This window comes from Euprymna scolopes, chromosome 3 (assembly GCF_053919585.1).
Source record: "Euprymna scolopes isolate OS-2025 chromosome 3, ASM5391958v1, whole genome shotgun sequence".
In the NCBI taxonomy this organism is placed as follows: domain Eukaryota; kingdom Metazoa; phylum Mollusca; class Cephalopoda; order Sepiida; family Sepiolidae; genus Euprymna; species Euprymna scolopes.
Genome location: NC_136484.1, coordinates 121449226 through 121474225, shown reverse-complemented (window position 1 = coordinate 121474225; position 25000 = coordinate 121449226). Strand labels below are relative to the sequence as shown.

At 35.2% G+C, this 25000-nt stretch overlaps 1 protein-coding gene across 2 annotated transcripts in view; it reads right to left on the bottom strand.

Annotated features, from left to right (window-relative positions):
- Window positions 1–25000, bottom strand: part of LOC145258239 (cubilin-like) — a 1360229-nt gene that overhangs the window by 582818 nt on the left and 752411 nt on the right. For both annotated transcript variants that reach the window (XM_080116206.1, XM_080116216.1), the window contains exon 3: window positions 17610–17706. In XM_080116206.1, coding sequence (XP_079972332.1) covers window positions 17610–17706 — 97 coding nt within the window. The remainder of the gene's footprint in view (window positions 1–17609; window positions 17707–25000) is intronic.

Genomic DNA, 25000 nt, shown 5'->3' with positions numbered 1-25000 from the left:
GTCTATTAGGTCTTAATTCTAAAGCTAATATCGGGGATTTTGCGTAAAAATGTAGGAACATTGGTTCGCAATTTGAATGAGGAAATATAAGAGAATAATATTTAGAAGTCTCTATGAACTTAAAAATCTAAAAACACGTCTATGAAATGTTATAATTTATTGAACTGTTTAATGCGAATGTATCATAAGTTAACTAAATAACTAGACGAATCAAATATCAACTTAACGAATGTTACTAGTGCGGTAAAAAAAATTTCTTAGCATATCTGTTTTCATATATGTGTGCGTGTTTAATTCTTTAAGGTGATGCCATTGCAATTTTGCTTGCAAATATTTGATATTAGACAAATACATAATGTAAAAAATATGTGTAAAATACTATAAACATAGTTGTGCAAAGAAAAGGAAATAACAATTAACTCCATTAAACCTATTATGACATTTTACTTAACGGAAGATACAAAAACATTTAAAGTTAAATTAGAAAACCGAAACAAAAATAAATAATAAACAGGGTGATTACATAGAGGAACGCCGAACATGACCAGTAGACACAGCAAGGAATATATTTTAGCTAGCCGCCCGGCCTTACCGGGTCATAAAATACTCTTAAACATATTTTAATTTGTGCAGGTTACGTACATATTATTATAGAGACAATCTACCGATTATTATATTGAACCTTATATATAGTAGTAAGATCCAAACTAATATATATATATATGTAGTCACCAACAATGTGTATTTTTTATTATTTTATTATTCCGTGTCTTGGTTCTTCATTGAGAATTATGTTTAGATCATTGAAATAATGTTTAGATCATTTAAATAATGTTTTTAAATCATTGAAATCGTTTTTACGCGTTTCAGACGATCTGTGAAGCGTCCGCGTCAGAAATTATTTTCAAATATGTTGGAGATGTAAAAATAGCATTTTCGTAGTTCATTTGATATGTTTCCAAGGAGTGAAAACGTGTAAGTGTCTACTATTCATAGGGATGTTCAATTTTTATTACTCTTTTATTGGGCTGTGGCAGGCCGCCGACCTCGGCTGTGGCCACTCTCGTGTTGTGTTTCTCTCTCTCTCTCTCACTCTCTCTCTTTCTACTTGTGTTTTTTTTTCTTTTTTTTCCTTTAGGGTAGGGTGTGTGTGCGTGTGTTTTCTTTTATTGGTTTGAGAATTTGCGTACTGTTTTATAGTAATATGAGGTTATTTGTTTCCCTAGGAAGGTGACTGTGATCCAAGGTCGTTACTAATGTGTGTGTATATATATATATATATATATATATATATATATATATATATATATATGTGTGTGTGTGTGTGTGTGAAGATTCCCGAAAGAGTGAGACACCAGTGTCTGTATGTATTTAATTAGTATATATACATATATACATATATATATATATACATATATATATATATATATATATATATATATATATATATATATATATGATTGGATGCAATCAGCGAGTATTGAAACCAAAACAACTCTCATTCCTTAGCCTCTCATACCTTTTTAAAAAAATAGAATCGCCCGATCGTCGTAGACAATATTCAAGCGAGGGTGCACAGTCCAGAGTTTTATACTTGTATGCATATCTATGAGGAGTGTGTTTAGTTTATATTCGAGTTTGTAGATTTTTACATAAACATACGCAATAGTTATAATTCGTGTTACATTTCATGAGCTTGTGAAAGTGGGCACATAAGCTTTTACACAGAAATGACGGCGCCCCTTTGTCATCAATTGAAATGAATGGCTCTCGTCTTCAGGAGGCCTCAAGTTTTGACAAGCTTCTGGGCTTGACCATTACTCCTGATCTTAAATGGAACACGTATATCAAATCTGTTGCCAAGGCCGCTGGAAAAATGGTGGGATCTTTCTATCGATCCAGTAGATATCTCACTGCTGATGCTATTCTCTATCTATATAAGAGCCAGGTACGTCCAAGGATGGAATACTGTTGCCACATCTGGGCAGGAGCTGCTAGAAAGAACTTGTCCTGCCTTGATAGAGTTCAAAATAGACTTCGTAGCCTCGTAGGAGATGTCCTTTTCTCCTCCTTGCAACCTCTATCTCACAGAAGAGATGTTGCGAGTTTGTCTCTGATGTATCGTTATTTTCATGGAAAGTGTTCAACTGAGCTTCAATCTATGGTCCCCCCTCGCCAAACTTTCACAAGAAACACTCGTCTAGCTGTAAACACTATTAATAATTTCCCCCACTCTTTATCTGTGCCTAAACCTAAACGTAGATTCCATGAACAAAGCTTCTTTCTTAGAACTGCACGCCTGTGGAATTGTCTTCCGTTTTCCTGCTTTCCGGCTGACTACAATATGGTTTTGTTCAAGTCTAAAGTAAATAAGTTCTTGATGAGCCGTTCCATATAAGTTATTAAATTTACCAAATTTTCATTACTAATGATTACTATATTGACCAACTTCTACTGTACACTCTTTAACCCTTATCCTTGAGTGGCCTCTGGGCCTTGATAATGTGGTGATGCCTTTGTAAAAAAAAAAAAAAAAAAAAAAAAAAAAACATTTTCCATGATTAGAGAAAGGAACGTTTTGGGACGACAATGTCTCCAAAGGAAAAATAAGCAGCAAATCCATATTTTGATTCCTCCTCAAATAGAACGTGGCTTTTATTTGTCCCCCGTCCAATGCAACGGGCAATTACTTGCTGCAATGATTGGGAAAATAACGGGTCCTTTCTTTCATCAATCCGACGTTGTCTTAAATATGAAATTGACGAAGATGATTGTCTGAAACAGTCAATGGCTATCGAGAATAATTAATGTATTTTGTTGGAGCAAAACGTCGCATAAAAGACGCCCATTTCGATTGATTTGTTTGTTTACAATGCAAATTGAATAGCTGCCATAACTAGAAATACGTAAGGCCGATTCAGTAAATGTCAGATTTAATTCAACTGGAATGTTAAAATGGCAGTATTTCGCGTGGCGATTGTCTTCGGTCCATTCTTCATTAAACTACAAGACTAAACAGCGCAGTTTGTTCAATTCTATATGCAGAATAAACATTCGTTTATGTTAGTTTCAAGATAACGCCGTTTATTTTACTTTTGAGTTCAAATATGTATGAACATGGCTGAATTGATGAAATGAGGTTTTACTGCGACTACCGAAAGTTTAAAGTGTTTTACTGAGAATTCTCAGGGCGATAGACGGCGACCTCCAGAGCATAAGCGCCGGTTCAGACCCCCTCAGCAGAACTCCAAAGTGCCCGGCTTAAAACCTCAGAATTCCAAGCGACAGATCTCAACTCCTTATTTTAAAGTTGTCCGATTCAGGCTGTCATTATTTGCAGATCACAAAATCTCATTCTAATTTCTAATAGGTATCAAAAGTCAGATCAACTCCCTCAGAAACTTTGGAATCCGTCATCCTTAATTTAACTTGATATTATTAATACAAAATATATAAATCAACATAGCTTTTCCGCACGAATAACAACAAATAAACTTATTTCATAAAACGCGTGTGTACGGTAATACCACCATGTTGCAATGTATTTTTGATTGCATATAGCTTGTGAATTATTTCTTCGCGTTATAAATAAGGAGCTGAACGATGCTGTAATCAATGGGTGAACTGTCCGATCAATATGGGGAGTTAGGCAAGATTATGTACAAACCTTCATTATTTAATGTTTTCCAAAACTATATGTACATCGTTTAGTCGTTAATCATCTAACAGGATTAGATCTTTATTTTTTTTAACCACTGCCGAGTATATCTACCATATCTCAGCGATTTGTTGAAAATACTTATCGGCGAGTAGCGATCGGTAGACATTTAAGGGCTAGTAAATAAAACACAGTATATCATTACATAGTCATCATCAGTTTATGTTGTTTCTAAGGTTCTTATTTCAGAGTTCCAATTTGGTTCAAACACTTAACTGATCGTAACTGATTATCATAACTTGTTCTTCATCGCCTTTAATTAGACGATTGAGAAATATATTGGCTTTGTCTCGCGAAAATAATGCCGATGACAACTCTTATCTATGGTCTCATAGATTGAATCCGCCTGCATTTTGTAGACCTCGCGACAAAAGCAACAACGAACTGCGTCGACAGGATGTGGAATTTTTTTCCACCACCAATAAACAGACCAAAAAAAAATTGTAAGCTTTCTTGGCAAAAAGATTTCTGTACTTTCAATAATTTTCACGGTTTTCATAAAAAACATCTATTTTAATACAGAACTTCTGTCGACAAAAAAAAAAAAAAAACGTTTGATGCAACTTTTATTGTAAATAAAAACAGGAAATTTTAAGTCTTCTTGGAAAGAAAACTGTACTCTCACTTAATTTACGGTTAAATTTTTTTTTTTAATATTTGGTAAATAAAATAGATTGCAGAAACAAAAGAAAACATTAATAAACAATACAAAATGCAACTTTTCTTGAAAAATGATATAAGTAATTTTACGGTAGGTTTTGGTTATTTATTTTTATTGTATTTCCATTCTTTTCCGGGTTGTCTGCGTCTGTTACTTCGCTCAGTTTAATCCGGTGATTGCCAGTCGAGCAAGATCCATGATTGATGAAATATACCGAGGATCCGGGTCAATTACTGCAAGAATACCTATAAATGTTTAAGATCCCTGTCTAATAATAATGTATCTATATATTCAGGCACGCAAGTGAACGCCTTTGTCTTGCACTATTCTTATACACCCTTGGGCACCTGGTAACCTTTCTGATATTCTAAAGGGTTAATACACATGGGATAAATGAGTTCCTTAGCCGTGGCAAAGGCAATACATCTAGAGAATATGTTAAAAAATACAATAGAAAGAAACTGGTGTCCCTTACGGGAATATTCTAGTTATGGTGCAACAAACTGAACAGTTGCTTCCAATTAGCATGAACCATCACGGAAGAATAAGGCTTAGAAAACTTACGACAATGCTAATGTCCGTGCGCAATCTGGACTAATTATTTTAAAAGTTTGGTATCTGAGTTTTAGCAAATGTTTAAATTTATTTAATAACACCATGCCTATTATTTACGATTAATTTTATCAAATTAGTTGAATGCAAGTCACTATTTAGCTAGTGGGAGCATGAGTTAATACTGTTATCAACGATATACCTGTATAAATGACTATGAAAGATCCAATAGGGTTTGATCATGGCATAACCGACTTTACAGTCCGCGTAAATGTACATTATGTCAATCAGAAATGTGTCTATTTTAACGTTATCATATGCTATTTTGTCGGATTAGAAAATAGGCATACAACAGTTACATTTACACAACAATTAAACTTTGCTTCTAATTAGCCAATTTTCATTTTTTATTTCATGTTATTGGCAATATAATAACGTTTTTGTAAACCGGTTTTTTGTTAGCTGCAAGAAACCTACTAATATGATCAAGTGTCCTTCAAGCGTTACGACCTTTTCTGTTCGTATTTATACATCATTTTTTTCTAGCTATCGACTTGCTTCCTTGCATTACGTCTTCAACGCCTATTTTACACAACTCTGGAACGCTAAAACGCAAACCATCTCAATAACATACTTGGTTACAATTATTGTACAAAGTACATCAACTTGCTAAGACTTTTATAGAAAACATTTTTAGATAATGTCAGGAATTGTAACTATATTCTATCCATACTGCTTTTAACAAAGATAATGAGGTATTTGTGCTATTCAACACAACATTGCCAATCCGAAAACTTACCGTGGAAAGAAATAGGTAATATCTGAAATGTTAAAAATTTCTATGTCGAAAAAAATTAATAAAAAATAACCAACAAAACTCGCATAACACAGCATTCGTAATTAGAAGTTAAACTTTAGCAATGTAAAAGAGGGCAACACCTTTTTAAATTAAATATAATAGTGTGATGCAATCGGCATACCCTCAGTGTTGAGTAGTTAGGGATAAAGAGAAAACTTGTCAAGAGACCAGATGAAATACGTTTATCGTAAAAAGAAAATCATCGAAATGAGGATGGTTGAAAGATATAGCATACAAAATTGTTCACAAAGTCGCACAAAAGAAAGCTGACACGGGAATGTTGGTCAAGGTGGGACATTGATAGTAGTAGAAAGATAGGACAATTGATGTAAATATATTTAGAGTTGGTTTGCGGGCACTTTGGGGAGTGGTTATGAGTTTTTCGACAGACCACTGGAGTAAACAACAGTTATGAGTCAAAGTGTCCAGTTCGGAACAGTCAGCGGCTCAGAGGTCCCCCTAGAAATGTGTGTGAGAGAGAGAGAGAGAGAGTTACAGTCTGTGGTTCGGAGCTGATATGAAATAATCGACCGACTGATGGACATAGCCTAATATCTGGAGCTTATAATGTAGAGAGTCGATGGTGTCTCACACACATAATATTCACAGAAACTGTCGTAGTCCGTGTTTACTTTTTAATTGTTTTATTTTATTTTTATACTTGTGAGCCAGTGCACCCCTCGGCAGCTGCCAATGCGTAAAAGACGACACGGTTAGAATAGAAGATAAATGAAATCCGCGACACACAACGTCGTGGTCAACGATCGTTATCGAGTGAGAAGATACGTGGTTCGATAACATTAGGAACCGTCTACGTGTTTTACGTTATTTAATTCTTACGCAATTACTATCGTGATCATTATTATACATCTAGGAGCATTTAACCTTGGCATAGTTACTACATAGTCAGCGAAGGTATCCATTATACAATTCATTCACGGTTTCATCTTTTTGTTTTTACAGATTTAATTTCTTTTTAGATGGCCTTTAATTTTCGATTCATTTAAAATAAAATTTGAAAAAAATAGAGATGTGGACCACTGCTCATATCTTGATCCATGATCATTGCTGATGTTGAGGTCACTTATATTTCGAAAACGACGAGGAAGGTCGATAAAAACAGATATTAAGTGCGTTGTCTAATTGGCTTCGCGGTATTTCAAAAGTAAAAAGTCAGTTCGCTAATTCTCAGTGTGACAAGGTAACTTTATCTTGACAGTAGAATTTTAATCGAATCCTTCAGGGCATAAAGTAAGATACGAACGGGAAAATAATAAAACTCCCATGCGACTCGATATTTCTGATAAGTCGGTGGAACTAATGGCATTTGGAGAAGGGGGAATTTTCGGTGCATCATTAGAGATTACAGAGCATCAAACTAACACTGGAGATGGAAGGGACAACAAAAGTTATATCGTGGAAGATTTCCACTTTTTGGAGATTGTTGGGCGTCGTTTAGCATGGTGCTCGGAGAAAGATTAAACCATTAGTAAAAGAAAAAAACTGTCATAATCGAAATTGCTAAAACGAATTTTGAAATTCGTCGATAAAAAGGTTAAGATCTTTTCTACGTGTAAATCGGAAGTGATTTTACTTGCCTCAACCGCCTCCATCAATCTTCTCATTCAACCCTTTCTTTCGCAAATTTCTTTCCAGTCTTTCTCACTTGAACTCTAACCTTCCGCACCCATCACCTCTACCACAACGTTGCTCACTGCTATTATCGATACGGCACATTTCTCTTCGCTCTATGTAGGATTACTCTAATATATAAACGACTACCCAGCAACGCTGAGTAAACATACAAGCCCCATCTTTGGTGTGGAGCACTTTAGATTAACTTATACTACTTACTAGTATATTGCTACTAATATAGTATCCGAGCAATACAGTTAAGAACCACCGCATCCAACACACTTGCCTTATTTAGAGTGTTGAGTACATTTGGATTACTGTATATCACTTATTAAGTGCAAAACTATAAAATCTTAAACTTATCGCTTCTGTGTAGAGCGCTTCTGAACTAAACCAAATAAAATTAAGGATGTACCCGAAGCACGACTAAAACCACCGAGTTTGAGTTTCTTCGCCCTATTCCTGTGCTGAAACGTTACATAATTATGGAAGAAAATGCCGAATGGAATGAATACATTGAAATTACATAGTTTTTTTTTTCCAAAGCTATGAGAGAAGTACTCTACTTGCCCTAACGAAATCTGTTTCATAGCTCCCTTGAAAATTCACGAGTACGTCCAGAGCAAATAAATATGTTTTTCCTTAGTTATACATGTTTCGATTACCAAATCGTGTCAACGACCCGATAATTTCATCAGACTTTACAGAAAAAAAAAGTTGTAAAGTCCCTATGAAATTATCGGATCGTTGATACGATTCGGTAACCCAACATGTGTAAATAAGCAGAGAAAACGGTAATATATATATATATATATATATATATATATATATATATATATATATATATATATATATATGAGAGAAAGAGAGAGAGAGAGAAAATAAGTGCTCTAATTTATCAATATAGCTAATCTAGTCAAATAAATATCTTAGAAAATATCCTTGACAAAAAAAAGAGCAGGTTGGAAATATGAATAATTCTGTCCTATGAGCAGAACCATTCGAACATTCCAAGATCCTTTCTAGATCACTCAGTAAAATTTACAGCTGATGCTATTCTTTTAAAAGTAATGCATTATATCATAAGTAATTGCCAGCTCAATTTTATTTAAATATTAAAATGCCTATTTTTCTTTATTTTCTAAATTATAATACTTTTTAAAAACAATAGCAATTGCCAACAAAATATTCTTCGAATAAAAACAAATATTTTTAGAAATGTAATTAAAATATTATCTTAGTTGATGGAACGATATAATTCAATTTGAGAACAATTCATTTTAAAATGATTAAAGTCGAAATTCATTACCTTAGCGACATCAGATTCCTGATCAGATATTTCATTTTTATGCGCGCAAAAAGGGATATAATTAAATAACATAAGCTTATGTTACTACATTATGTGACTTAGCATATTTCATATAACTGTTTTTAGTAATTAAAAAAGATATATTTATTCATCCTTCTATTATTGGAAACTTCAAAACTTTTCTAGCGTGTTTGTGTTAAGATACCGAGAAGCAAGTTATGGCTGAAGTTTACTAAAGTTTTAAATAGACTGGCAACTGCTCAAGAAAACCACGGCTTTGGCATTCGTTAACGCGCGTTGTCCGGTGCAATCTTTATTTTGACATTTTATTCACCAACAGAAAAAAAAAGTACAGGTTCTAAACCGGAGTCCACACACGACACTGATCCGAATAATGAAATTTCACAGCATGGTCAACGTTTAATACCAATTGTGCCACCCGTCGAGTTGGCCACAGTAACTTTTATAGACGATGCGGTAGTGTGATCGATAGGAAGATGAATCGTTGCCTGGGAAATGTGGGAAAGAAGCTGGTGTCGTAATATTGAATATAAATACGGTCCTGCCCACGAATTAAATGTTCTGAAAAGCTGGACATAAACATAGCATAATTTCAGGAACCAACTAACTTCAGTATAATCCACTGTTTGAGTGGAGTTACAAAATTATCAAATGGAGTCGATGTATACAAAAAAATAAATAAAATAGATACCGATGGATATTGCGCATCCTAAACTTGAGAAATCTGGTGCGAAGTGTAATGCATTTGTAACTAACAAACATACCCAACGTTGCTCGGGATAAAAAAAAATGTACCGATTTCTCTTTAAACTGCTATCTTTCTATATATCTCTGTTACCTACTACCTCTCCTCAGCCTCTTTACATATCCCCGACCAGCCAATTCCTCACTAGCTGGATATACACGCCCATATATAAAATCTGCTTTATCTAATAGATTTTCTATGGTATTAAATCCAGTCCAGTTGACCTGAGAATGAATGAGGTTTTCTTAGTTTTAAGTAATATTCATTAGGTGAAAAACGCTGACTAATTTATAAACGTCGTGTGTCGTTTACTAGATTTTTTACTATTTATTGAATATACAAACACTTTTACATACAGATAACTGTCCTTCCTATAACAGATGATCTATAGTTATCAGGACAGGTATTTTTCATGAAAGCTAGAATATGGTGTACAAAACACAGGCTAGGAAGGAGACAACACAGGCTGGGAAGGAGAAAAGGCGAAGAAAATGGAATGAGGGATAAAGGAACCGGAGCACGAAAAATAGAACGATAACAGACTTGGAGGGAGGGACGAAATTGAAAGGGGGGGCTCAAAAGAATGGACAAAAGAGACCATGAGAGAATATAAATGGTAAAGTATACAAGCTAAGAACAATATAAGAATAAAACAAGTCGAAAATTGGGAATAAAAAGAAAAGAGAGGAAATAAAGAGATCGAATATAAAAACAAAACAAAAACAAAGGATAAAAGCGAGATAGTGGACAGGGCATTTAAGAGAGAAATGATAAAAACTAAGAAAAAAAAAACAAAACAAAAAAAAAAACAGGACACATAAAAAGAAAAAGAGTATTTAAGATAAATGGAAACAACGGCGGAAGAATACATTGTAGTGTACAAAAAAGAAATGTCAGACTAAGACAGAGAAACAAGCGACTAAATTGTGAGAACATTCAACGTCTCAAAATTGGCCAACAGGTAAGTGGTAAATCTCGGATGTACAAAGACATTTAATAAATGAGATTCCTCAGCAACTGTTATTTCATTTCGGCACATTGCGCTATTTCCAATTCCAGTACGAACTCTTTCATTTCGCATTTTGTGTGGAAAGTCAAAATTAATTCCCAAATAGGTGTATGCCTCATAAGGAGAGTACTTTCCGAATAACTGGCGAAAAGCCAGGCTTGTTCCAATTTCTGAAGGAACCAATGATTATAACCCGAAAATCGATTTCAGCAGGGGAAATCATTAAAATGGAACTGGGGAAAAACAAACTCGGAAAAAGCTAAAGTTTTTACGCTGGAAATAATGACGAAGGTTTTTCTAGTGATTGATAGTGGTGGGAAAATTGAAATATTCTTATTTGAAGAAAAAAAAAAGAAGAAAAAAAGGAAAACGTCATTAAGTTTTACTATTAAACATGGAACATGTAGACAATCTTTAGTGCTTATTGCTGTCTAAGAATAACAAATCGAAAATAGTATTTGTTTTTACTTTCGATCTTAATCGGGTTTTATGAGAATAAAGAAAAGGTAAAGGTAAAATAACTATTTGCGACAAAGCTGATAATTTTAGGTGCGTGTTCAGATCACAATTAAGTAGTATAACTATCGTTACTAAACGCTTAGATTGACTAGATGTATCTTAATATCCATTGAAAGAAGAAAAAAATTTGATAATTGTTTATATAAGTATTTATATAAGTAATATATAAGTGTTGGTTGGTTGGTTGGTTGGTTGGTTGCTTGCTTTTGTTTTACGGCATATCAACCCTTTTCGGGTTATTTAATGCCGAATCCAAAGATTTTGAAGAAAAGTTTTTAATAAAATATATTTGTTGTTTCAAATCATTTCCTATTTAACCCATAGTTGGGACCTTAACAGGTACTACAACTCCGGATCAGAGTGGACCTGGTTGATTGATTGATTGGTTTTACGGCATATCAACCTATGTGGTCATTTAATGCCGGAGTCCTTTTTTTTTTTTTTTTTAACTTTTTTTATTGGGAGGGGGGGAATGACTTTTTCAGCCTTTCCTCCCTTTTTTTATAAAATTGAACTAAGAAATTAAATGTTGTATTTATACATGGGTGTGTATATTTGGGTGACTTTAAATTTCCTTAAATTTTCTTATATAAATTTACTTTCCTTAGGTATGCTAGAATATTTGCTGAGTTTACCTTTTCAAAAAAGGTCTTCCATATTGCTTTCTGTATAATATAATTTTCTAGTTGGGGCAAGGTCATCACACCCAACTAGGATATGTTTTACTGTGAGTGTCTCCTGGCATGGGATGCACTCTGGCGCCGATTCTCCATTTAGTATATAAGAATGAGTAAAGTTGGTGTGCCCTATGCGCAGCAAAGTCAGTATCACATCTTCTCGGCGTGATCTCTTGATGTCCGGACATCATTCCTTAAGTTCAGGTTTGATTGACTATAATTTGTTGCCCTCTTGCTGACTCCACCGCAGTTGCCATTTTTCCTGTATGTATGCTTTTATCTGGGGTCTAAAATCAGTATGTGGAATCTTAAAATTGTCAGTTGGAAGGTGAGAAGATCTTTTTGCAGCTGTATCTGCCCTGTCATTGCCTTTGATCCCCACATGGCTGGGGATCCAGACAAGAATAATGTTTTTAGTAGTTGAAAGGATATTGATTTTTTCTATTAATTTTGTTGTTAGTGGATTTTCTTGTTTTTGATTTTGTATAGATAATAGGACTGAGAGAATCTGTGAGAATGATGAAGTTTTTGGTGGTTTCCTCTGAAATTATGTTGAGTGCTAGATCGATAGCTATAGTCTCTGCAGTGAATATAGATGCTTCATTTTGAAGATTTCTCTTCATTGTGGTTTTATGGTACGTTGCTGCACATCCAGTGTGATTGTTGCTTTTAGACCCGTCTGTGTTGATAAAGGTGTAGTCTGAATATTGTAATTTTAAATGTTGAAATTCGTCGTGGTATTCAATAGGGTTTGTGGTAGATTTGGACTTTTTGTTTAGGTTGAGTTTTATTTCAACTTGTTTCATGGTCCATGGGGGTGTTTTAGGCAGTATGAAGTTGTGAATGCTGGAGATTGGAATTTTCGATTCTTCAATGCTTTCCTTCATTCGGAGCCCAAACGTTTTGATAGTTTTTCTTCTCATGTTAAAGAGTTCTTCATATTTAGGATAGAAGGTACATTGGTATGCAGGGTTGTTTGGGCAAGACTTCAGTTTCAGTAAGTATTGAAGGGCTAACTTTTCTCGCCTTAGATCTAGTGGGGGTTCGTGTGCTTCCGTGTATAGACTGTTCACGGGGGAAGTTCTGTATGCTCCTAGGGCCGATCTTAGGCCAGTATGGTGAATAGGGTCTAGGCTTTTTATATATGATGTTCGGGTTGATCCATATATGAAACAACCGTAGTCTAGCTTTGAGCGGACTAGTGCTCTGTAAAGTTTAAGGAGTGTTTCCCTGTCTGCACTCCAATCGGTATGTGCTACCACTCTCAAAAGATTTACAGCTTTGTTACATTTTTTTTTCAGATAGTTTATGTGTGGGATGAATGTTAACTTTTTGTCAAATAAAATCCCTAAGAATTTGTACTGGTCAGTAACGGGTATGGGCATTCCTTCCATGGTTAGGACAGGATCATTATGCATGTTCTTTACTTTGCAGAAAGGCATGCATTTCGTTTTTCTTTTGGAGAATCTAAATCCATTCTCTTCCGTCCATCTCATTACTTTGTGTAAGCACAATTGAAGCTTCCTTTCTATTATAGATATATATCTAGATCTACAGCATATTAGGAAGTCATCCGCATATAGGGAGCAATCTACCCCAGGGTTAAGGTTTTTTACAATGTTGTTAATTCGGATACTGAACAGGGTCACTGACAGTATACTCCCTTGAGGTACTCCATTCTCTTGTTCTTTCAAGTCCGAGAGAGCTGTGCCAACCTTTATTCTGAACCGTCTATTTTTAAAAAAATTTTCAATAAAAATTGGCATTCTGCCTTTTAGTCCAAGCGCCTTCAGATCCCTTGTAACACCGTACTTCCACACAGTATCGTAGGCTTTTTCCATGTCAAAAAGCTGGATTTTCCCAATAATAAAAGAACCATTTGTCTAACTCTGCGTTCGGTGGGAAGTAAGTAAATGATAACTACCAAGATGCGAATATATAAAAAAACCAAAAACAAATTTATTTTGTTTTCTAATGTTGGAGACACTTGTTTGTAAGGTAAAGTAAAACCTGATGACGCACGTGCAAGTTATTGCAGTGTCGTGTAAGACGCATTTGGCTATACTTTAGCATGACATTTACAATTTCGCATTACTAAATCGAATTTTGTCACGATGTCTATCATGTCGATTTAAGCCGATGAGAAGTTTTACATAATGCACATGATCTTTCAGGAAGGCCAATGTTTTTTTTCCACGGGCACAATATGCAGAAGGGTACCACCTGTTTGTATTATTCATGGATAATGTTTCTTTCTTACAGAACACTTCTATTCAAAGAATTACATACCCTTCCTTGTTACAATAAAATTTATATATTTATATATATATATATATATATATATATATATATATATATATATATATATAGTGTGTGTGTGTATAATTACATCGGCCAGTTCCTGCTGAAATGAAGTGAAGACTTATTTGGAAGTTGGGAAGGGTCGGCAATAGAATTAATAGAAAAACGCATCTACTTGATTTAATGATTATATATATATATATATATATATATATATATATATATATATGTGTGTGTGTGTGTGTGTGCACGGCGTTGCTTGGAGGTGTATGCTGAGCAAAAAAACAAAAAAAAGCAAAAAAAAAACACACAAAACAAAAAACGGTCAATTTTTTTAAAACTTTGATCCCTATTATGACCCCTTAACATTTGTTTTAGGCTCAAATCAAGTTAAGTTAGATCCATGTCAAAGGAATCAATATCTAAAATTTCAAGTGTTTAGACCACAAATTGTCGGAGGAGTTTGGTAGAGTCCTCAAAGGTTCAGTCGTTGAACTCTGACCCCTTAGCAGCCAAGTTTCTGGCCGAAAACCGATCACATCGATTTTTCCAAATCTCAGTACTATGCATATCTAATTTCTAGTGTAGACTTAAAATTGACACAGTTATTTCGTATGGAAATGTACACACACAGACATACCCTTTCATATATATATATATATATATATATATATATATATATATATATGCAACAATTTATTTTTAATTTATTGACCACTAGCATGGGTGCCCGGCGTTGCCCGAGTGTTTGGAGGTGTAAGCTGAGCAAGAACAAAAAAAAAGGTCGATTTTTTAAACTTTGACCCCTTAACATTTATTGTTTTGGGCTCAAATCAAGTGAGTAAGTTAGATCCATGTCCACGGAACCTTTATTTAAAATGTCAAGTGTTTAGACCCAACATTGTCGGAGGAGTTTGGTAGAGTTCTCAACAGCCAAATGGTTGAACTTTGACCCCTTAACAGCCAAATTTCTGGTCGAAAACCGATCACATAGATTTTCCGAAATCTCAGTACCCGGTATATGTATTTTGAGTCAGTAAACTAAAAATTGACAGAGTTATTGCGTAGGGAAATGTACTGTATTTTGTTACTAATTTTAATGCCATATCCCAGTGTTCTAGAAATATAAATATATATATATATATATATATATATATATATATATGCTTTCGTATAAGCTGTACCGGTAAAGAGGTCTCTAATTATTGGTAACTAGCTGATCGAAATTTGCTCGTGAATGTATAGTAACATTACTGCTCGTGCAAAAATAAATAAATAGTGTGTGTGTGTGTGTATATATATATATATATATATATATATATATGAAGCCAACGTACATCTTTGAAATATGTAACCTAGTTCTTATATAAATAATTAGTGCGTGTATATATATATATATATATATATATATATATATATACACGCACTAATTATTTATATAAGAACTAGGTTACATGTTTTAAAGGTGTACAATAGCTTCATTGCAGTAGATCTTGTTTCATATTTGCAATCTTTTTTTTATTTATTTATTTTCAACGCATTTGTACGCTATATATATATATATATATATATATATATATATATATGAGAGAGATGTGTTATTTTTAAAAATATTACCAAATTTTATTCATTTTAACCTAAATTCATTAAAATATATGTGCGTCACAATATAAAGTGATTTGATAAAATAGATATAAACGTAAATATTAAAGTTCTACCCTAGCAAAAATCCCATGAAAAATGTTATCCTTAAAATACGTTTTATCATTGTCGGTTTACCGACGAAAGTACACTTTTAAACTTAAGTGTAACAAATAGAACGAAATCGATAGATCAAAGTTATTTGCGATTTGACGAACTATCCAGTGTTCTTCAACCTAGGGTCCCGGCTTTTCAATTGAGGAGCCATAAGATGCTGGAAAAAAATGCACGAACTTTAAATTTATGAATAAGATACTCCAATTACGAAAAAAAGTCATTGATATACAGCGGAACCTTTAAATACGAAATTATTTTTTTCCGGCTTGGCTTTCGTATCCGGCAAGACGTTTTACACGGAAATCTCTTTAATTTATTCCAAGACGGTGCTGGAAATCAGAGGTCTCGCCACACGAGCTCAGCAGCAAGTGTAATTTTTAGCAAACTTTTCACTTAGATTTATAATTTTAAGGTAACTAAAACTACATACAAAACCCGTATTTCTTTGTTGAAGTGCAGGGGGCAGATACTCAGTAAAGGGGCCACGGTCATCAAAGGTTGAGAAACACTGATCTATACACAAAGCTTCGTGTGATAATTGAACGTATCTTAGGAGATACGTCTACTGTATCTACGTGTTTAACGACTCATGCTGATTGTGTGACCAATCTACAAACGGACTTGTTTATCCTTACTCCATGCAAAAAATACGTAGGATCTGGAAAAAGGCGATTAATTGTCGAACACTTTAAGAATATCAATACAACAGTTGGTTGCTAAGATAACGTTTTCTATTGAAGTATAACTACGCATTGCTCAGAGTTTATCTGCTAAAAACTACTTCTGTATTATTTGGATAAGTCAGACTTCCTCCATATTGATTGTAATTCTCACAACATTTCAGCCGTTGTAACCTCCGATCTTTTGCAGACCCGTAGGGTAACGAATAAAGTACTAAGTAAAAATTCAGTTCCAAGCGACTCCCTTCTGAACGCTGAAGGCTTAATCTTCAGTGGGGGGGGGCGATAATAAGATAATTGCATATTAAGACTTCTACCATGGCTGACAAAACGTGGATAAAGCAAAGGTTTCCGTACGAAATTGCGTAAAATTTACAAAGTTCGACAAGATAGACCTGAAGTAAGACTGGAGATCTATCGTTCGAAACGACCATTGTGAAACTAATACCCAATCATCTCAATAATCCATCTTAATTACATATCTTTACCGCAAAACTTCAGAAACAAAATATAGACAATCACTTAAGTAATAGCCTACTATTCCTTGATCGTCTAAAAGTCTAGATAGCGGAGTGCGTAAGTCACCGCCTTCTGAAGAAACCTGTATTTATTAATCCATAAAAATAAAAAAAAAACTGCGTGTGTCAGTAAATATTTATCAGGTAAACCCTCAAACCTCTAGTCACAACACTAACATTAACAGGAAATAGTAATCATACACTAAAGATCGTTTATACCGGGTAAAATCGATGTTTAGACGGATGAATAACGAGTACAAACATAACTGCAAGTTAAAATTCAAACTGCTTATTTCAACGTGTCGATAAGTTTTTACTTTTTCTGCGCATGCCAAAATTGAATTAATTTCTGTATATCGTTTAATATTAAATCTTTCTTACATATACCTCAATAGCTACATTGGGAAGATAACTAGATCTGGAGCGCTAAATGCTTTGGTTTAGGTTCTAACCGATGGCTCGCAAGTCATTTATTTTAAAACTTGAGGTCACTATTAAATATTAGCTTCAATATTCAATAGTGAATTGGCTCTGTAATAATAAATTCGACATCTGAAAAATGAATTTTTTTAAGCGTATTTTACGAGCTGACAAGCAAACTCCCTCCCCTCCGCTAGTGTAAAAATAAAAATTGGTGTTGAACTTACTTTTTGTATTGGCCGTAATAACCTGGACTCTGAATCAGTTGCCAAACATCTGTACTGGCGGTCAAGTTCTTTGTTTCTAAACATTCGTTTTCGTCATCTGGAAAAAAAAAAAAGATCGTATGAATTTCTGGAGTAACAAAGATAGAGTAGACACGAAGTTTATGTATTATTCTCATCCGATTTTCGGTTGGTTTGTTAAACTGCACATACACCTTTTTTAATTTATTTCATACCGCACCCACTATTTTTGTAAAACGATTATATGGCTGGAGTTCTTTATATTTTCAAATATTTATTTATAGTATTTGGTCTGATTGTTGTATAAAAAAAAATCGTTTTTATTTTTGACTTTGCGGAATCTGATGCAGTTCTACAAAAGGAAAAGAAAAAAACATCGATGGTGCATTTTTGATCATGAAGTATCTGCTGACTGCCTCAACTGATAACACCAGATTACCTAAAAGGTATTACCATTCTGGGTCAGTTCCTTTATAACCCCCAAATGGGCTTCATCATTGGACTTAATCCAATGTTTATACACCCTTAATATATCCTAAGTAATATGTACTGGAGTAAATTTTCCACAACAAAATAGGTATGGAATGATACCATAAACGAACGTTATGAAACTAATAATCATCTGAAAGTTATGGAGACACCGTCATCAAGACAAGTTAGAATTAGCCTCCCTTTCCGCTTGCCTTATAGCCCAATCATCTAACGCGTTTGACTTCACTGTTGGAACGTTCATTATAATTGACTTATGTAAGTTTTAAGTATTTATAAAAATGGAAACGCTGATTGCATTAACACATTTGTGAATTTTTGTAAGTCTGGTATTTTCTCTTTGATTGTGTCTCCCTGTTCTAAAAAGAGATATTTTTAAAATAAAAAAAATGTCCAAAGTTTCGCGTAACTTTTAGATAACAAAACAAGTCTATTAATACAATAATACAAAATAAAACATTATCTTAACATTTATTGAATGAAAATAAAGAACATTCTGAAATTAAAGTTGTCATATGAAAATGTATGGCTTTCAATTTATAGTTTTGAACAGCCAGTATTGAAATGTCTGACTTTCCTGATTGTACGAGTTTTTTTTTTTAATTTAAAATGTCTTAAATTCATTATTTCTTTTACTTTTTCTGCAGATATGCCAGGAAAGAGATAACAATCTTTGAGACTGCAAAATGTCGATAGGTATTTTTCCGATCTAAAGTTAAAAAAATATCAACCATATTGAATATATTCACATCCATTTTCGGACAAATCTTTTGAAACGTTCCTAGCTTTGATTTATCTACCTCTATTCTGAAAGGGAGTTCTTCAAAAATGCAAACAAAAAGTGTTCAAAATGACAAATGCAAAAATGTCCAAATTTGGAACGTGTTTTCGTTTTACGTCACAATAGCTGAGGGTGAAATTTAGAGATTCCCTCGATGAATTTTTAGAATACCTTTAAAGTTAAGATTAAATAAGGTTTTCAAATGTTGCATGCCCTGTTAAAAATATGCAAGTGACACTCACCCTAAGTGAATTAAACCGGCCTTTCCGAAGGGGGAAGTGTCAATGGAATATTAAATTCACAAGCGGTCCCCAGTCGCTTGTATATGCCGGTCAGGAGAGATGACTACGGTAGATTTTTGCAGTCTTTTAGAGAGCTGTCAACATCTTACATACATCGCTTAGCATTCCCAAATGGTTACCTATCAGGCACTAACTAGGCTCAACCTTTCTTACCTTTGTTGATCCAAAAGAAACGTTGTGTAAACGAGATTATGACGTATACTTAAGACGCTAAATGTTACCCCCAAAAGTTTCCTCGCTGTAAAAAGCAACGATTACAATATTTACTCGCATTTTCATAAAGACGATGTCATTCATGATGTCGGATTTTAAAAGTCTCATTAAGATTAGTAACAGACAGAAGCCATTCTAATGTTCTTAAACTTCGATTCAATATGAAAATCTAATCTTAATCAAATCTGGATAGTAGATTTGACAGTAATCAACATATAAAGGCTCCTGTCATAAGAATGAACGAGAAGATAAGTTTATATTTTGTTCCTAAGGCGTCGATTAACCTTTTAACAAGCATGGAATTTGGGCAGAAAAAAAAAACTTGGCATCCTAGAAAAAGCTGCAAAAAGTAAACAGACAGTAACCAATTTATTTGGTGAAAGTGTCGAATTAGAATAATATAGAAACAGTAATATGCGGTTAAATATGTAATGGCAAATCAAGATGCAACTGGCATGGTTTGACACTAATATTCTAATAGATAAAGTAAAGGTAGTCCTTTTCTCGATTTTTTTTCTTAGATGTTGCTCTTTTCATATGAAATCAATATTTGATTTTGGTGGAACCTTGTGGCATGCTGTTAATCACAAAATGTAATTCATTTTTTATACTCTTTCGTCTCAAACAAGACACATTGCTACTAGAAAGTAAGGAGTTACTATTTTTCATCGTGTCCAACAGGTGGATGTGCCGAGTTCAGCAGCAATCTGTCTATTTACATTAAATTTAAACTTCTGCGGTAAAACAGGGGATAGAGAGGAAATTCGAAAGTCTAGCAATCCGAGAGAAGAAACCTCTGGACTAAAAAGCTTATCGGCATTGAGGGACCTCAACGGTGGATAGGCGGGATTTTGCTGCTTATTCGGCTAGTCTATGTACATCGAGGAGAAAGAGGTGCTACGAGTTCATCATACCATATTCCACTTAAGTACTTTTAGAGAAGGTGCAGAGATGCAACATTGCGACGATGGAATAGAGGTAAAAGCTTTTTCGACAGTGGGGAACCTATAATATTTTAAATTTTCTTGACTGTTTGAGAGGATTGTGATAGATGCACCAGTATTACTCAATGCGAATTGTGGCTTTGTAAAGATAAAATGCTCTTTGGTGTGAGTAATCTTCTAGCACGGTAGATCAAGCACGCCTTAATGCGGCATCCTTGGCAATGCCTTCTGTATTTGTTCGGATTCATCTTGTTTATGAATATTAGGAATGTGAGTTCAAAAGATGTGCTCTCATGTAGATATTTGTCATGGCAATCGTTTGATGATAACATTGTTGTAGGTGGTTAAAGAAAATAAGTTTGGTTTTAGTGGCATTAAATGTTAATTATTTATGGCGCAATTTTACTACAGACTGAATACCTCCAAGAAAACTCTTGATAAATCGAAATTATTTTCCATTTACGACGTCCATTAATTAAGACGCTGTCTGTCTTCGTTGATTCAGTGTTATTTCTCTTTGAAACAATGAATATGATATTGGGGAAAAAACGGAAAATTAAAAATTATAATTACAAGTAAAGAAACTACCGGGCTGTGACGGATCCGTTCAGCTAGTACAAAATAAATTATCCTGATCATCATTAATCACGGCAAATTTAACCGTATGATTCCAGCTCTTCGTAATGTGGGATAAGCGATTCAAAATAGATATTACTGAAGTAGGTTATACTAAACTTAACATTTTAGAGAGAAGCACAGACGAACCCGAGAAGACTCAAATATAGTAATCGACTCTTAATATTTTGCAATAATTGTATCGGAACAAGCGAAAAAAATATAACCATTCTTAACTGGTTTCTCTTATTTTTAAGGGATGCTAGAATTTTACAAAGCAAGTAATATAGTGATATTACTTGTTTATAAAATTCCTTCACCTGTATTGCGATATGTTCGTATCATATTTAAGTGGTAAATCTCATTGTTCTATTTCTTGTGTACACGTATGCCAGGTTGATTACTAGGCGCTCCCATGAGAATATGCATTAAAAAATATTTATTCTAGTAAAAAAAACAAACAAAAAAAAAATCGAAACTTACGTTTCCCATATCTAGACAAAAAGTATTATAACGTGAACTTTTGTCGAGTCTTGAAAATTATAGGACTGTCATTTTTTCTTCTATCGGAAATAAATGTGATTTATAGATCACTGCCGAGTTACCAAATATATGATCAAACAAACATCGAAGAAATACGGCAGTAATAAAAACTGATACATCCGTATAAGACACAAAATTTTATTTCCATAAATGAGATTATATATCTATAATATAAAGTTGAATGTGTGTGTGTCTGTGTCTGGTCAGGCATATGCTTCTATATTATTGACTACTTTAAAAAACTGATTACATATAATGATAGATGTATCGAGACACAGGAATGGGTATGTTTGATCCTGCAGAAAATTGTGAGGTCTGCGTTCGCGCCTGGTCCACAAAGTATGGAAATAAATTTAAAAATAAAAAAAAAAACGTTTACAAGTGTTTTTGATATAGATGTACATAAGAATACTTTGATAAGTATGTTTTAACTTATATAGGGATGGTATAAAATTGTGGGATCTGCGTTCGTGCCTGGCCTCCATAGAATGAAAATAGGAACAAACTTTAATAAAGACTCCATATCTATCTGTGTAAGTATACTTTGATAATTATGTTTAAGTTAGAAGAAATATGGTATAATAAAATTATGGAGTGTTCGTTCGAGCCTGACCTCCATAGAATGGAAATATGTCACAAAGTTTAACAAGGTTTTTAAATATAGATCCACAGAATATTGTGATATGTGTTTCAGTGTGAAGAGGTATGGTATAATAAATTATGAGGTTTATCTATTTTATTTTTACTTTCATCATATTTTGCTTTGGTTTTGATACCCGGAAATTCAAAGCTATCTATTTACAACCCTACCTTTTCATAACCTATTTATCGTTATTTCCATGGCAGGTGCTCGTCTGAACTCCAATCTCTGGTCCCCCCTCGCCAATCTTTCACGAAAAACACCCGTCTAGCTCAATCCACTGTGAAAAATTTCCCCCACTCTGTATCTGTGCCTAAATCAAAATGCGGATTCCATGAACAAAGCTTCTTTCTTAGAACTGCACGCCCGTGGAACCGTTCCGTCTGTCTGCTTTCCACCGGACTACAACTAGGATGTCTTCAAGTCCAACGTTAACAAATTCCTAATGAACCACCACCTTAAACACTTCATCAAATCTCCACACTAACGTAATGTACTTGCAATAACCCTTATCCCTGAGTGGGCCTTGATAAGTGGTGATAACTGTAAAAACAAAAAAACATTCATACTTTCATAAATCAGAGTCCATTTTCTGTAGGCTATTTTTGAACCCAGTCAACGACGGGTACTTTTGCTTATATATATATATATATATATATATACACACTATTTCAAAAGAAACATTTTTCTATTGCGTTTCTACTACGAAAAATAATATATATTGAGTATATCATGTCACGAGGGCCCAACACGTACATACCGGGTATATCACGAGGGCTCAACATGCACATACCGGGTACATCACGAGGGCCCAACACGCACATACCGGGTACATCATGAGGGCCCAAAACGCACATACCGGGTACATCACGAGGGCCAAACACGCACATACCGGGTACATCACGAGGGCCAAACACGCACATACCGGGTACATCACGAGGGCCAAACACGCACATACCGGGTACATCACGAGGGCCAAACACGCACATACCGGGTACATCACGAGGGCCAAACACGCACATACCGGGTACATCACGAGGGCCAAACACGCACATACCGGGTACATCACGAGGGCCAAACACGCACATACCGGGTACATCACGAGGGCCAAACACGCACATACCGGGTACATCACGAGGGCCAAACACGCACATACCGGGTACATCACGAGGGCCAAACACGCACATACCGGGTACATCACGAGGGACCAACACGCACATACCGGGTACATCACGAGGGACCAACACGCACATACCGGGTACATCACGAGGGACCAACACGCACATACCGGGTACATCACGAAGGACCAACACGCACATACCGGGTACATCACAAGGGACCAACACGCACATACCGGGTACATCACGAGGACCAACACGCACATACCGGGTACATCACGAGGACCAACACGCACATACCGGGTACATCACGAGGACCAACACGCACATACCGGGTACATCACGAGGACCAACACGCACATACCGGGTACATCACGAGGACCAACACGCACATACCGGGTACATCACGAGGACCAACACGCACATACCGGGTACATCACGAGGACCAAACACGCACATACCGGGTACATCACGAGGACCAAACACGCACATACCGGGTACATCACGAGGACCAAACACGCACATACCGGGTACATCACGAGGACCAAACACGCACATACCGGGTACATCACTAGGGACCAACATGCACATACCGGGTACATCACGAGGGACCAACACGCACATACCGGGTACATCACGAGGGACCAACACGCACATACCGGGTACATCACGAGGGACCAACACGCACATACCGGGTACATCACGAAGGACCAACACGCACATACCGGGTACATCACGAGGGCCAAACACGCACATACCGGGTACATCACGAGGGACCAACATGCACATACCGGGTACATCACGAGGGACCAACACGCACATACCGGGTACATCACGAGGGCCAAACACGCACATACCGGGTACATCACGAGGGCCAAACACGCACATACCGGGTACATCACGAGGGCCAAACACGCACATACCGGGTACATCACGAGGGCCAAACACGCACATACCGGGTACATCACGAAGGACCAACACGCACATACCGGGTACATCACGAGGGACCAACACGCACATACCGGGTACATCACGAGGGACCAACACGCACATACCGGGTACATCACGAGGGACCAACACGCACATACAATTAAATTAAATCTATATTACACACATTTAAATGTATATTGGATACATTACACACATTTAAGTGTATACTTATAATACACGTATACATCTAAAAAATTCGGTCATAAATATATAAGAGCGAGAGAAAATGTAAATACACGCATATACTGCAGATATTAAAATACATACTCACGCATATAAGACATATGTCGGGTATAGCAAAACAACAATGCACATCTCGCAATTATACGTATAAGTGTGGATGTGCGTACATGATATTAAACGATGAAAGATACTCCTATCCATCCAAATAATTGTAGGAATGCTTCATTACATGCTGATAGTAGTCAGGGAAAGCGAAAACGAAATTGAGTGGAAGCCTTAAATTCTCCAGGGAAATATTTTGCGACAAAAGTCGAAACTAGAAAAAAAAATAGAGGAAAAGTGTCGTTCATCTTGTATGAAAGTTTATGTAATTCTAAACTCAGGGGAAAATTGTTTCCATGTCGAGATTAGTAGATATACGTAAGAGTACGTTACTTTTTTAATATTGTTCACGCTTTTTTTTATTTCACAAAATATTTGATCTGATTTGTACTGATTGATAATTATGCTTTCACCTCCGCTTCAACATTTGATCTATTTTCAATAGCAGTATAA